We start from the raw sequence: 13,913 nt of genomic DNA, 5'->3' as shown, positions 1-13,913 counted from the left end.
AAGTTTGTGGAACCTAATCCATCAAATTCTCAGTATGCCAAGGGTGACACACGTGTGTGTGTGTGTGTGTGTGTGATACTCAGAAAGATGTATTCATATACAGTACTTATTGTCCTGATTTTATTTATGTATTTATTATGTGCATCATAACCCCAGGGGCATGGTAACAGCAGTATGCTAGTTCTGATTGGAGGACGAGTGTGTTAATTGTAGTTATTGTTGTTTAATAAATAATCAGTGAGGAAGTAATGAACTAATGAGGTTGGTTTGGTTCCTTTTAGTTTTGTTTCTCATGCTCGCCCACGCCATTTAGCAGGTGCTGGAACAATCAAAAGAAAGCTCACAACTGATTGAAGCATGAAAAAAAGGCGACTGGACTTCTTTAAAATTTCTTGAAGACATTTCTCCTGTCATCCAAAAGGCTTCTTCAGTTCTAAAACCAACGGTGGAGAGTCACAGGTATTCAAACCCCAGTGTTCATTGGCCCACTGTTGTTCATGTGCATAATAGAGACTGATGGTTTCTCCAATGTAGAGGTCCAAGTATTCCTCACTGCACTGGACAGCATTCACTATGCTGCTTAGCTTGTGTTTGGGGTTTTTTTTCATTGGGATGAACCAGTTTTTGCCGTAGAGGTTTGAAGTATACTGGGAATTTATTGTTGGGAGAAAATTTTCCAGAGTTTCTCTGACAAACCTGCCACATAAGGGATGACAGTGTTGTTCCGCTTGCCATTCTTGTTCTCGTTGTATTTGAATATGTTGTGGTCAGGCAGAGGTCTCACAGTGCACAAATCTGATCTGGGGAAAGCTGGTTCTGTTTTGGAAGGAGCTGCTGTAGTCCTTTACAGTGTGATGGTGTGTGTTACCCACAAGCAGAGATACGATGGAGGCGAGGTGCTTGGTAATGTTTTAGGTGACTGGGTTTATGCTGCTGCTGATGGGTCTGAATGGGACTCCTTTGTAGCTCTTTGGAATTATGCATGGTGTAGCATGGTGGTAAGTAGGGCAGTCAGGGCTTTCTCTTTTTCAAGTTGTTGTAGGCAGCAGATGACATTCTTCTTCTTCTTGTTGTTGTTTGTGAGGTCTCATCTTAAAACCTCATAAGTATTGTTATCACTAGAAATTTTAGAGTGCTAATCAGTTGAATTGAGAACAACAGGGCGCCTCCCCTTGTCGGCTGGTATTATTGTGATGTTTTGGTCCTCGCTCAGGGCTGTGATGGTCTTCTCTTCTTGAATCATGAGGTTGGATGGAGGAATTCTTGTTCTGGAGAGGGCAGCTGAAACCTTTGTCCTGATTTAAAGTCGCTATTTTTAAGCTCCAGAGACTACCGTGACCTGGATGACTGAGAACCTACAAAGACACAACTGACTGAGCTTATGTACAGATTTCGTGAGCATCCACGTGGAGGCAAAGACAGACAGCTGTTTGACTGTATCCTCCACTGCACTGATGAGGCTGGACGGACGCCCTCTGCAACTGAAGCAGACATCGTTTTTAACAAATGTCTGCATGAGTATTAGAGCCCGTTCACTGACTGGCTGCCCATCCCAGACTGTCAGTATGTTAAAGATGTTTTTGCCCTCAGCTGAGCTGGATGCCATGTGCTGCTGCCCATAATAACAGGCTTTTGCAGGCCTATGTGGGTTAATCCACTGTTACATAAGTCCAAACCTAATGACTCTGTGTTTTGCTGCAGGTGATGGGTTTAATGGTGCACATGCTGACTTCCACTCTAGAGCTGGACCGATGCTATTCATAACAGGGCATGATGGGAGCTTGTCTGCGTGTACACATACAATAAGGAGTTTTTCTGGTGGCCTCCTACCCACAGTACAAAACTGAAACACTGATACAAAAAGATTTTAAAGGATTCTAACAAAGTAATGGTGCTTTCAGGGAAACCCAGAAATTGCAGCCACTTGAACAGTGTGAATTTACGTTCTATGTGTCATTATCATCCAGAACATCATAACCTATGTGATATTCTCAGCATCATCCAGAATATCCTACAGATGCATTATTTTAGCAAAAACTTGTTCACGTGTTTCATACACAATAAGACAGTTTGTCGTGTCATCTTCAAGAGCATAAAAGTGTTAAAAGAGAACTTGTAGTGCTCGAGTGTTTATGTCCACTGGAGAGTGTTTGTGTGTTAGATTACAAATCAAAGCATCAGTTCAAGCAGGCTAAGAAGTCAAGCTTGGTGCAGTCCTGGCAGATCAGCTGATCTATAGTCACATGAGCTGATGAAACAGCTGATACCCTTCTACAATTCAATGCACAAAGCTCATACAGGCTCTGCTTTTTAAGCTACTTTAGCCCACCAACAGTTGTTGCAAATTTGCAAGCTGCTCTATAACCCACTTCCACCTATGCTCCTCCTGTTTTGCTGTATGTTACTTAAATCTGTAATCATATCATTGTCATTGACGCCTGCTCTGTTCTGTGCTGGGATCTTATTGCAGGGAGGACACAGAACAGAGCCGTGTTACTAAAATGCATTTGTTGAATGAAATAACAGTCTTCTTAACTATAATGGTCCTGACTGAAATATAATTGTTGCACAGTACACATCCAAAAAGGCATTAAACATAAACACTAAAATATGTCCCGACTGTTAGTGTATCTGAAGAACAGTTATACCAGGATAATCTTTATTTTTTATAAACATATCTGTTGGTTGAACTATCAAAGTCAGTATGAATGACATCAGTGGAAGTACATACACTATAACACTAACTTACAATAATAAACACAAATACAACTGAAACATATTTAATTTGAATTAAGTACCTAAAGAGGCAGCCTAGATAACATGTTTTCCCTGCTTTTACACTGATACAATCATGAGTTACTAATAGGTCCTTTCAATAATGTGAATGTGAATGTCTTAAAGACATAAAGGCTCGGATGACCTCTAATTTCCTGCTTCTTAATTCAAATAAAACTTATTATAGGTTATTGTGCTCGGCCCTACAAATCTTAGAAACATGGTGTCTAACCAGATACTTCCTCTGGATGGCATTACTTTGGCCTCCAGTAACACTGTGAGAAATCTTGGAGTCATTTTTGACCAGGATATGTCCTTCAATGCACATATTAAACAAATATGTTTAACAAATGCTTTTTTGCATTTGTGCAATATTTCTAAAATTAGAAACATCCTTTCTCAGAGTGATGCTGAAAAGCTCATTCATGCATTTATTACTTCTAGGCTGGACTATTGTAATTCATTATTATCAGGCTGTCCTAAAAGCTCCCTGAAAAGCCTTCAGCTGATCCAAAATGCTGCAGCTAGAGTACTGACAGGGACTAGAAAGAGAGAGCAGATTTCTCCCATATTGGCTTCTCTTCATTGGCTCCCTGTTAAATCTAGAAAAGAATTTAAAATTCTTCTCCTCACATACAAGGTCTTGAATAATCAGGCACCATCTTATCTCCTCATAGTACCATATCACCCCAACAGAGCACTTTGCTCTCAGACTGCTGGCTTACTTGTGGTTCCTCGGATACTTAAGAGTAGAATGGGAGGCAGAGCCTTCAGCTTTCAGGCCCCTCTTCTGTGGAACCAGCTCCCAGTTTGGATTCAGGAGACAGACACCCTCTCTATTTTTAAGATTAGGCTTAAAACTTTCCTTTTTGATAAAGCTTATAGTTAGGGCTGGATCAGGTGACCCTGAACCATCCCTTAGTTATGCTGCTATAGGCCTAGGCTGCTGGGGGGTTCCCATAATGCACTGTGTTTCTTCTTCATTCATCTCTTTTCACTTTGTTTATACCCCACTCTGCATTAATCAGTATCCATCCATCCATCCATTCGCTTCCGCACATCCTGGTCAGGGTCGCGGGGGGGCTGGAGCCTATCCCAGCTGTTATAGGGCGAGAGGCAGGGTACACCCTGAACAGGTCGCCAGCCTGTTGCAGGGCCAACACAGAGTTACAGACAACCTTTCACACTCACATTCACGCGCTCAGTCACACCTATGGGCAATTTAGATTAGCCAATTAACCTAACCCCAGTAAGCATTAATCAGTAGTTATTATTAATCTCTGGCTCTCTTTGTCCTGCCCCCCCACACACACACCTCCAACCACTTGCAGCCCCTCCCTGAGCCTGGTTCTACTGGAGGTTTCTTCCTGTTAAAAGGGAGTTTTTCCTTCCCACTGTCACCATGTACTTGCTCACAGGGGGTTGTTTTGACTGTTGTGTTTTCTCTGTATTATTGTAGGGTCTTTACCTACAATACAAAGCGCCTTGAGGCAGCTGTTTGTTGTGATTTGCTGCTATATGAATAAAATTGAATAGAACTGAATAAAAAACGAAGCTCAGACTCACTTTGGCTTAAACAGAATAGAGATGACTGCCGCTGTGTTTTGTCAACAGAGACTGTGTGTTGTGTTGTGAGTCGTCCTATAATCCCGGTCATGCCTGTGGTGTGATGTGTTTTGTGTTCCAGAGGACGTCCTGCCCAAGGATGCAGGAGAATGTGCCATCTGCCTGGAGGAACTGCTGCAGGGAGACACCATCGCTCGCCTGCCCTGCCTCTGCATCTACCATAAAGGGTTGGAACTTCTGTTTGTTTTTATTTTCATATTATACTACAGTATTAAGACACATATGGTCACAGCTGTAGGTGTGGGCTTATTAACACAGTTTGATGTCAGTGTCTAAAGTAACCAAGACCTTTAGTGCCAGGAACTAAAAGCTTCCCTCTTAGATGTCTGCATTTCCACATTGGTGTGAGGACCTGTGAAGATTAGGCTAACAAATGTTAGATATCCAGGCTAATACTTGGCTGTGTCACATGCAAAGAGCTGCCTTCTGGTGTACATTTCTTAGCTGAAAGTTGAAAACAGAAAGGATTGTTACTAATCTTACTGAAATTCCAGTCACACACTCATATTTGGCCAGACTAAACTGGTCAGACTGTCTCAGTAACCAGTTCCCTCTTCATTTCTCCTCCAGAAAGTGTTTCTGTCCTGAGATCACTCAGAGAGAAAGTAAAACAAAGAGAGTGCCTGTAACTTTGGAAGATATCCACTTGATTTGACTGCTGAAGCCTCAGGCTAGCTTCAGAGGAGTGAGATGTGTTTTGCATAGTGGACTGTGGGTTTTCTCCCTCATCATGAAAGGGGGGGGGGGGGCGGGCACCTTGAATACCTCACACACGGTACAGTGTGCTTGTGCTGTCACATTATTTCACAGAGGTTCTAGATTTGGAGAAACAGACATCCTTTGATACGGCAGCAGCCACACAAGTGAGCATCACTTCCTGAGTTTGTTTGAACTTCTTGAAACTGGTAAATTAATCTAATGGTCCGTGTAGCATCCAGTATTACACCAAAGAAGTAAATAAAGTTTATTACATTACCTGAGCTGGATTAGTAAGTTTCCGGCTCTTTTCTCATTGTAGTCAGCCAGACATCTTGAACGTATAGATAAATGCACACTTTGTAGGCTGAAGCACATTATTGTAGCTATGTAGCCATAGAAACAGAGGAGGAATAAGCCCCGCCCACATCAGACAGGAAACATTGCTCTCCATTATTTTTTTCTAGTGTAGACCTGTCACAGAATAAAGCCTTGACCACCAGGATGAATTCAACATGGATAATAAATTGTCTGTTAGCCAGAATTTCTTTTTTCTCTTTTGATTGCAGTTCCTTGTTTCACTTAGTTTTTATTCTTTAAATTCTTGTTTACCTTCAGTTTCATTTTCATTTGTTTCAGGTCAAAGACTGAATATAAAAGATGGTCTGATCTGTGAATCCTGAAAAGCTTTAAACTTCCTCCAGGGGGCGACTTTTCTGGTTGCAAAACACCAGGCGTTTCTGTACTGGCTTTCTGACCAATGCAAACACTTCCCAGATCACTTTATGGTCTCAGCTGCTAGTTTGAGGTCATATTGAATAAAACACGAAGTCCATTTAGTCAAAGCTGAGGTTAAACCTGGTATGCTCACTGGCTAATGAAACGTCAGTCATAACCAGTTAGTGTTGCATCAGGCTTGAAAACACCAGCACAGTGATGGTGAAAATCTTTAACTCGAGGCTTTGAGGCTGCACTAACCAGCAAAGAGGCTACAGTGGCTGTTTCAGCTGTTTTTTCATATGAAGGCTGTCTTTGGTTTTAATGGTCATCTGAACAGAGGTCATTTTTCATTTAAAACATATCAGCTGGATAAGGATATAAAGCATTTTTGGCTGTACACTTATCTTTCCTGGCAGTCAGTTAGTTAATGATAGCCCAAAACCAAATTTTTTTAAGTTCAATTTATTTATTCTTCCTGGTGCTTATAATTATTTTTTTCTTTCATTGATGGTAGAGGGAGACAGGAAACGGGGGGGGGGGGGGGACACGGGCAAACTGGCGACAGGCCGGGACTTGAGCCCACGCCACCCACACTGCAATGCAGCATATACATGTGGTCGCCTGCTCCACCACTGAGCCACCCAGGCGCCCGGTGCTTATAATTCTGAGATTTATTTCCTTAGAAGGCTCAAAAGCAGCCCAAAGTCATGATCTGTTGAACTGCTCTCAGGCTGCTGCAGAGAGGCATTTCACTTGGTTCAGAATGAGATGAGACACACAAACAGAGAGGACTAACCTTCACATTTAACAAAATCGCAACGTGAAGACAGAGATGTGTTTTCTTTAGTCTGACTGAGGTCAATTCTAACACCTTTCAGTACAAATGACTTAATGAAAACACATTTGACATGACTACTGCTCACCAGCAGGTGTCACCAGAGACAGCAAAACAGACATCATGAGCACTTACAGTAGAATGTAATGGGATTAATAAAATACTCTGATTCTGTTACTGATGCTCAAATTCAAATATAAATATGAAAGAAGAAAATGCAAATGCTATAAATAAGTGAAACTAAGGCACTCAAAGTGGAATGTTAAATTAAATATTCCAAAGGTAAACAATATTAGTGAAAATAGTCCAGGTGACATGAGGTGTAACGTTTGATGGCCACAGGTAGGAATGGTGTCCTGTGGTGTTCTGTGGAGCATCGTGGTGGACTGAGTCTTTGCTCCTGTGGGTGTCCAGCACGAGCTGGAGAGAGTGTGAAGAATTGTCCAGTATAGTCCATAACTTGGACAGCATCCTCCTTTCTGAAACCTGTGTCAGAGAATCGAGCTCCACGCCTGAAGCGTTACCTTGTGTATCAGTTTGTTATCAGTCGCTCTGTTTCACATGCTCCTCTTGTCTTGCCTCTTTCCTCCAGCTGCATCGATGAGTGGTTTGAGGTGAACAGGTCCTGTCCTGAGCATCCATCCGATTAAAGCTTTCATTGTACAGGTAAGGTTGTTACCACTCATCTAAGAACTGACTTTTTTTAAATGTTCGCATCTGATTTGTTCATGTGTGGGTTGTGCGATTTCAGGTACATGAGAGGTCCACTAGAGGGACCTACAAACTGAAGTCCCTGGATCCAGGGAGACCGCTGGACTCTGTGACCACTGTGATCAGTTAACCCCCGCAGCCCACCCACCCACCCAATAATGTAGTACCACAGTGTGCCAAATCTCATTTAAACAATCTTCAGGGATACAAACTTTGTGTTTTACGTTTGAGTTGCACATTTACACTCAGCATCAGAGCTGACAGACTCATGTCCACCTCATATCCTCTCCAGCCCTGACAGTGGGGGCCATTATGGCAGACAGGGCTCTTCTTCCTGAGGGGGAGGTGTCAGCTGTTTGTACAGCAGAATGGTGGAGGAGGTAGAGGTGAGTTGGAGGGAGATGGTGGCAGACCTGCTCCGACTCGGCTCCTCCCCTCCTTCAGCATCAGTGTCTCCCAGTGCCTTGTTGTAGCGACGCCCAGTACGCAGCAGACGGGACAGGGGAGTCCAGACTGTGAGCAGAGCCGGCTGCCCCCCCACAGGACCATCTCACCACTACTCCCATTCTACCAGGGCAGGAGAAACAAGCCAGAGACGGTCTGTCTGCATCTGCAGCTTCTCAGAACTGACACTGCTGCTGCAAAAATGGTGCCAACCAACTGTGAATATTGTCAAACGCTCAGTTATCAGTGCTTTTTAATCACAAACCACAGAGTGAAGGTCTTCAGGTACAGAAACCTGACCCCAACGCTCACCAGCCTAAACCCACTGCAGCATATTGCTGCCACCAGGAGGAGAAAAAAAATCTCTCTTCTCTGGCAAGAAAACGTTCCTGTTGGACCTCGATCTTCTGTATGTCCGAACAAGATATTTTTTATGTGACAGTGATTTATAACAGCATGCAGAAGTTCCTCTGTATTACAACTTAGGCTAAATTATTATCCACTCATCCTCTTTCTTAACTGCTTGTCCAGCTTACGTTGTGTCCACGCTGGAAGCGATTAGCTCGTTGCGCTTCGTTTTGGAGCTGGCGGCTGCTTATTTGCAGACAATTCCAACTTCGGTTGGCTGGGTAACCCTCTGATGTATTTACTTCCAGGTCATATGTCAGTCAGCAGTATTCTTCATCCTCCTTTCATGATATGCCTGGAATACCTACTTTGGGAGGCAAAGGCATCATTAGCGTATCATCCCAACTAAAGTCTAAAACCCCGTCCACATATGAGGCCATTTGCCCGTCACACACTCTGTGTGTGGCATTGACGTCTCTGCTACATTGTTGTCATTCTCTTCCTGTGTGGACGCCACTTAAGCCCAGAGGCACATTGGAGGAAACTCATATCAGGTGCCTGTGTCCGTGATCCTTTCCTTCGATTACTATTAGAGCTCACGAGCAAAGGTAGAGATAGAAAAATCAGCAGTAAAGTGACCGTGTGGGAATTAAAGACTAGCGCGATATACAGTCACCAAATGTTACCTATGATAACAGTGGCATCACAAAACAGCAATACATCACTGTATCCATGTGACTGAAGAAGACAAAAATATTTATTCTCAGAATTGCTGTGTCTGTGTGCATATTGTTTAAGAATTTTAATCATTTGATTAGTTTTCTGCTTTCCCCTGTAGTCCTCACCGTCAGCAGGTATTCCCCCTGTGAGTCTCTTGTCCTTTCATTCACTTTCATTTATCTTTGTTTGTTTGGGTAGTCCACAAGGGAAGGGGTCATGAAGTAGTGACCTGTTAAGACAGATTATTGGAGGAGTTTATGTAGTGCCCACATGCTTTATTAACAGTATCGAGTATTGACAGTGTATCCCAGTGTATTGCCATATCAATCGTTTGTCCTAGCTGGAATAAGCTCCAGCCATCCCACAACCCCGTATTTTGGATAAGTGGTTAATAAAATGGATGGACGGATATTTCGTCCCTGTCCTAGTAAAGATGGAACTTCACCTTCACCACGACAGACCAGAACAGCTTCAGTTCCACACCTGTCTTCATCAGACCCTGAGATACTTTGTGTCCACCAGCAAGTGGCAGTCCACAGTGTTCCAGCAAAGCACCAGGAACATGGATTTTAAGGTATATCGTCCAGGCTGCTTTACATTTGGCTGCAAGCCACTCCAGTCCGTACTGAGGAAGACAGTTCCCTGATGAACCCAGCAGGAACACATATTTAGCCCCAGGGCAAACAGCATGTGAATAAAATATGTCCCCACATAAATAATATCTTGTTCCATCTCATAACGAGAAAAGGTGGGAAAGCATTTGAAGACATTGAGTTATTACTTTTTAACTTTTAGCTTTGTGTTCATTCCCTTCAGTTGTTTTTTTTTTATCAAGTCTGTCAAGCTTTGTTAATTTCTGCATTGTATCATAATTGTAGCAGCTGCAGGTGAACTGGCTGCTGCTCAGAGTGGCATGTGTGAGCCGGTTTACTCATGTGGACTTGCAGGACTTGAAAGGCACCAGGAAAACAACACTGAACTTTCTGGTGTTTTGCTGTGACTTCAGTTTCAGTGACTTATTAGTTTTACTAAAACTCTGTGCTGTGAACAGCTGAGGAATGTTGCATTCGCACTGGGAGTCGGCAACTTGTTGCTGTTGGTTTGTGAACTGGATTTCAGTGGATTGCTCTCGGGTCCTGGCAGCTTCAACAATCCAAGTGCTAAGGCTGAGGAAACTTAAGCAAGACAGAACTGGAGGGACACTGGGTCAACTGGACCTGACACCACTGAGCCAGGCTGTTTTGGGGTTAGGTGTGCCTGAAGACCTCACTGAGGAACTGGAGTGGACAGACTTTTAATCCAGTAAAAAATAAAAACAACTCTTCCTTGACATTGATTTCACCAACGAGCTCACTTTCAGCCTTAGAGGATGAGCTAAGCTCATCAGTGGAATCAAACCCATCCACTGATTCAGGGCATGTGTGGATCCCAAAGCTCCAAAACATCTGAAATGTGTCATCCGTTTCCCTCACCATCTCTCTTTCCTGTGACTCCAGTACTAAATCCACCTCTTGTTCCACCACCCTGGAGATCGTGTTTATGCTGGAAAAATAATGAAGCTGCTTCATTGCTTCCTTCATGGCAACTTTAAAAGCAGTCTCATGTAATTGCAGCTTCATGGGGGTTTAATGAGGGCATGATGAAGTTTCATTGCTTCAGTGCTTAACATTCAGCCTACTCCTCAGTGGATCGATCCCCAACACCTCCGGTCCATGTGTCGACGCATCCTTAGGCAAGATACTGAACCGCAAGTTACCCCAATGCATCCATAGGAGTGAGTGAGTGTGTGAATATCAGATACAATCACTGTATGAGTGTGATTGGGTGAATGAGACTTGTATCAGCACATGCTCAAATTGAGTAGAAAGGTGCTATTTAAGTACTAGTCCATTTACCAGTTACAGACAGTTAAAGTCGTAGAAAGGCAGCCAGCTACAGAGCTTCTGTACGTAAGTTATCTGCTGCGATAGTCAAGTTTAGGCCTAGAGACCGGTCAGTAATCCCGAAGCAACATCTGGTCAGCAGGGAAAACTGTGTTCCCTGATTCCCTAACCCGTTAGCGAGATTGCTGGCTGTCTCTGAGAGAATCAGTCGTTAAGTGTGTGTTGCATCAAAAACCTCCTTGCAGTTGCGTTGGTTGCTAGCATGGTCACCTATAGTTTGCATAGAAGACACTGACCTGTCTGCAAATGCTTGCTAACCAACCACTGAGAGGCAGTCAAAAAAGAGTGCAACACAAACCAGAAACAGAGAGCGTTCCCCTTCAAAGAAGAAGTTGTGCCTTTACCACCCAAACCAACATGTTTCACAAGGTTCAACCTTTGAAGGTGATGGTCTGTTTCCAGCTTGTGTTGCACTTTTTAAAGATTCACTACCGCTTGGTGTGCAATTAGCCAGTGTTTGCAGACAAGTTAGCTTCTTCCATACAGACTGGGTGACCACAGCAGTCTGTTAGTGACCAAAGCAATCACAGGGAGGTTTTCAATTCAGCACCCGATGCCTCTTTGTGACCAGTTTCACCTAGCTACAGCAAGGAACCTCACACAACCATTCACCAACCGGTCAGTAGAGACAAATTTACATTTGTCTCTACTGACCATTGGTTGCCAGACAGCTGCCAAATGGTCTCTAGGCTCATGTAAGTGGAGCCTAATTTTTTGTATCCTGTAATTGTCATCATTAAATAAACAATCTGCAGTTTCAGTGACATTTGGGTTATTCGGTTGCGTCTTGAAATAAGGCAGAAGCTGCATCAGTTTATGTTGGGAAAAAATGGCTAAACTCCTGCTACAGTTAGGAAGATTGACTCTCATTAGCTGCCTTCTGAATGTTTTTTTAGGCTCATCATTTTGGTAACTGAACATTTCACATAGTTAAGTGTATTAAATTGAAAATGAATTTACTGATTTAAATATAAAAATATTGGCAAGACAGGGGCAGACGTCTCTGTGTTTAGGTGTTGTGTGCCTTCTAGTTTGTAGGTAGCATAAAAGGCATAAAATGAAAGCATTTCAAATTCCTTCCTTTTTACAGTTTACTGTCTGATACGAAAACATTAAAACCTTTGATCTCCTTTTGCACTTTCTGTAGTTACTGCTCTCCACCACTGGATGGCAGTGTATTCTTATTTGTGGTCTGGTTGAGGACCATAAATAGGAAGCCTCCTCAGGAGGAGGAAGCCTATAGAACAGAAGACCTTTGTCAAATCTGAGATCATCACTTATTTGACATCATTTGAGTTCTTTTCTCCTTGATTTTCATGGTTTTTTATCATAAACCAAGTTAGGAACTGAGAGTTCTTGTGTACATCCTGTGTAAGCTGTAAGAAAACGATTGCACTGTGGAGGGAGGTAGAAGCTTTTTTTTTTTACATTTTTAATAGAAATCAGCATTGTTACCATTTTATTAACATTGTCCTGCACATTCCACAAATGGTGACTAATTTTAGGCATGCTGCATAAATATTTGTTGTGGTTATAGAAAAAAAAAATCACAGGCAGCAGTTTTTTGTCTGCCAAAAATATTCACTAGCTGAAAAGAAAATTTTAGTTGTTTTGATCATCATTCAACTTTGCTTTTCATTGTACCATTTGCTACTTTTCTTTGTTTCCTGTGACAGTAAATGTAAGATGTAAGGGTTTTGTTATGTGAAAAATCTGCATTTTTGAAGATGAACCACTGGATTCTGTGAAATGTAAACTTTTTAAATCATTAAAGTTTTTGTGAGTAAATGACAAAAGTACATAACCCTGTAGCCCCTCCACTCCCTAATAATTTTCACGCTGTCCCTTACTGAACATGTGGACTGATTCTTTTGTCATTAGGCCACTTTTTTAGCTCATCTCTCATGAGTCCTTTTAAGTTTATAAAGCTGCAGTTCTGAACAACTGGAGTCCTGCTGAAATATGAGCTGCTGGCCCTGCTTTTAGAATCTATTTAAACTTCTGTCATTCTCCGGTGAGGGATCTGTTCGTGTCACTAGAGTGGAAATGGATTGATCTTTGGAGTTTTGGGATCCACCCCGGCCCACTCATGACTACTGTTTCATCACACTGTATTATGTAAACCGGACGGCCACACAGAGATTAACTGAGCCCTGTAACACATGCTCCTTCCACATAGTGGTGCTGCAGTTCTTTCATACAGCGTGTGGATGTGGGATTAGTGTGAACCTGTCATGTTGTGTTTGTTGTGACAGTGTGGCCATGTGGCTGGTTGATGGACATCTCACAGGACTCTAACTGTACTGTCATCTCTCACTCTAATTTGACTTCTGCAAGAGATTACGACCACTCTGTCCTAACTGATCGAGCAGCTGATTGCTGCGAGCAGGTTTGACACTGTCTGTCTTTTCATTTGTGTCTGTGAATCTAAGAGGAAATGTGCAACAGTTCTGGCCTTAATAGATGACGCTGGCATTTCACTTTCCTGTCCTTGTGGGTTGGTTTTTTTTTCCCCACTGTTTCACAATAACAGACAACTCTAACAGCACAATGACTCATGGAGCTGCCACCACACTGAATCCTTTGTGATGGAATTGAAAAGGTTCACAGGAGACGCTGGTGTCAAATGAGAACATATTAGAGTTGGAATTTTAGAAAAACCTAAATTATAGTTGCTGCTCAATACTCACATCAATAACTTTGGCTTAATGGTAAAAAAAAAATTCCAAAGCTTTCTGTCACGTGGTGTGGAGATGAATTTGCTCATGAATCCAATATGGAACTTGGGTTAATGGTTACAGATTGTAAATAGGTCTCAATCAACTGGAAACATCCAGGGCTGAAAAATGAAGGCAAAATACCAAAAGCTTCAGTTCCTCTAATGGTCGCTTGAGGCTGGTTCCAAAAGGGAATCAGTCCCCACAGCATTAAAACATGTTTACAGCCTGGTACAAAAAATGTTTTAGTCTCTATAATTGTACCGTGGGTAATTCTTTCTTCTTCTTCTTTTTTTTGGCTTAATGCAGAAAGCAAATTGCTCTTTGCACATTGCTTTGAAGCTGACTCTCAGTCGTTCTGGCAACCTAGGTAACAGG

The 13,913-nt window shown here is 42.5% G+C and overlaps 1 protein-coding gene across 1 annotated transcript in view; it reads left to right on the top strand.

Moving 5' to 3' along the window:
* Positions 1-11,459, top strand: part of znrf2b (zinc and ring finger 2b) — a 46,961-nt gene extending 35,502 nt beyond the window's left edge. Inside the window, exons 3-5 of the mRNA XM_030749557.1 lie at positions 4,463-4,568; positions 7,245-7,318; positions 7,404-11,459. Of these exons, the coding sequence (XP_030605417.1) occupies positions 4,463-4,568; positions 7,245-7,302 (164 nt within the window). The 3' untranslated portion in view covers positions 7,303-7,318; positions 7,404-11,459. The remainder of the gene's footprint in view (positions 1-4,462; positions 4,569-7,244; positions 7,319-7,403) is intronic.
* The last annotated feature ends 2,454 nt before the right edge of the window (positions 11,460-13,913 follow it).

This window comes from Archocentrus centrarchus, chromosome 16 (genome assembly GCF_007364275.1).
Source record: "Archocentrus centrarchus isolate MPI-CPG fArcCen1 chromosome 16, fArcCen1, whole genome shotgun sequence".
Taxonomy (NCBI): domain Eukaryota; kingdom Metazoa; phylum Chordata; class Actinopteri; order Cichliformes; family Cichlidae; genus Archocentrus; species Archocentrus centrarchus.
This window is presented reverse-complemented; position numbering and strand designations above follow the sequence as displayed.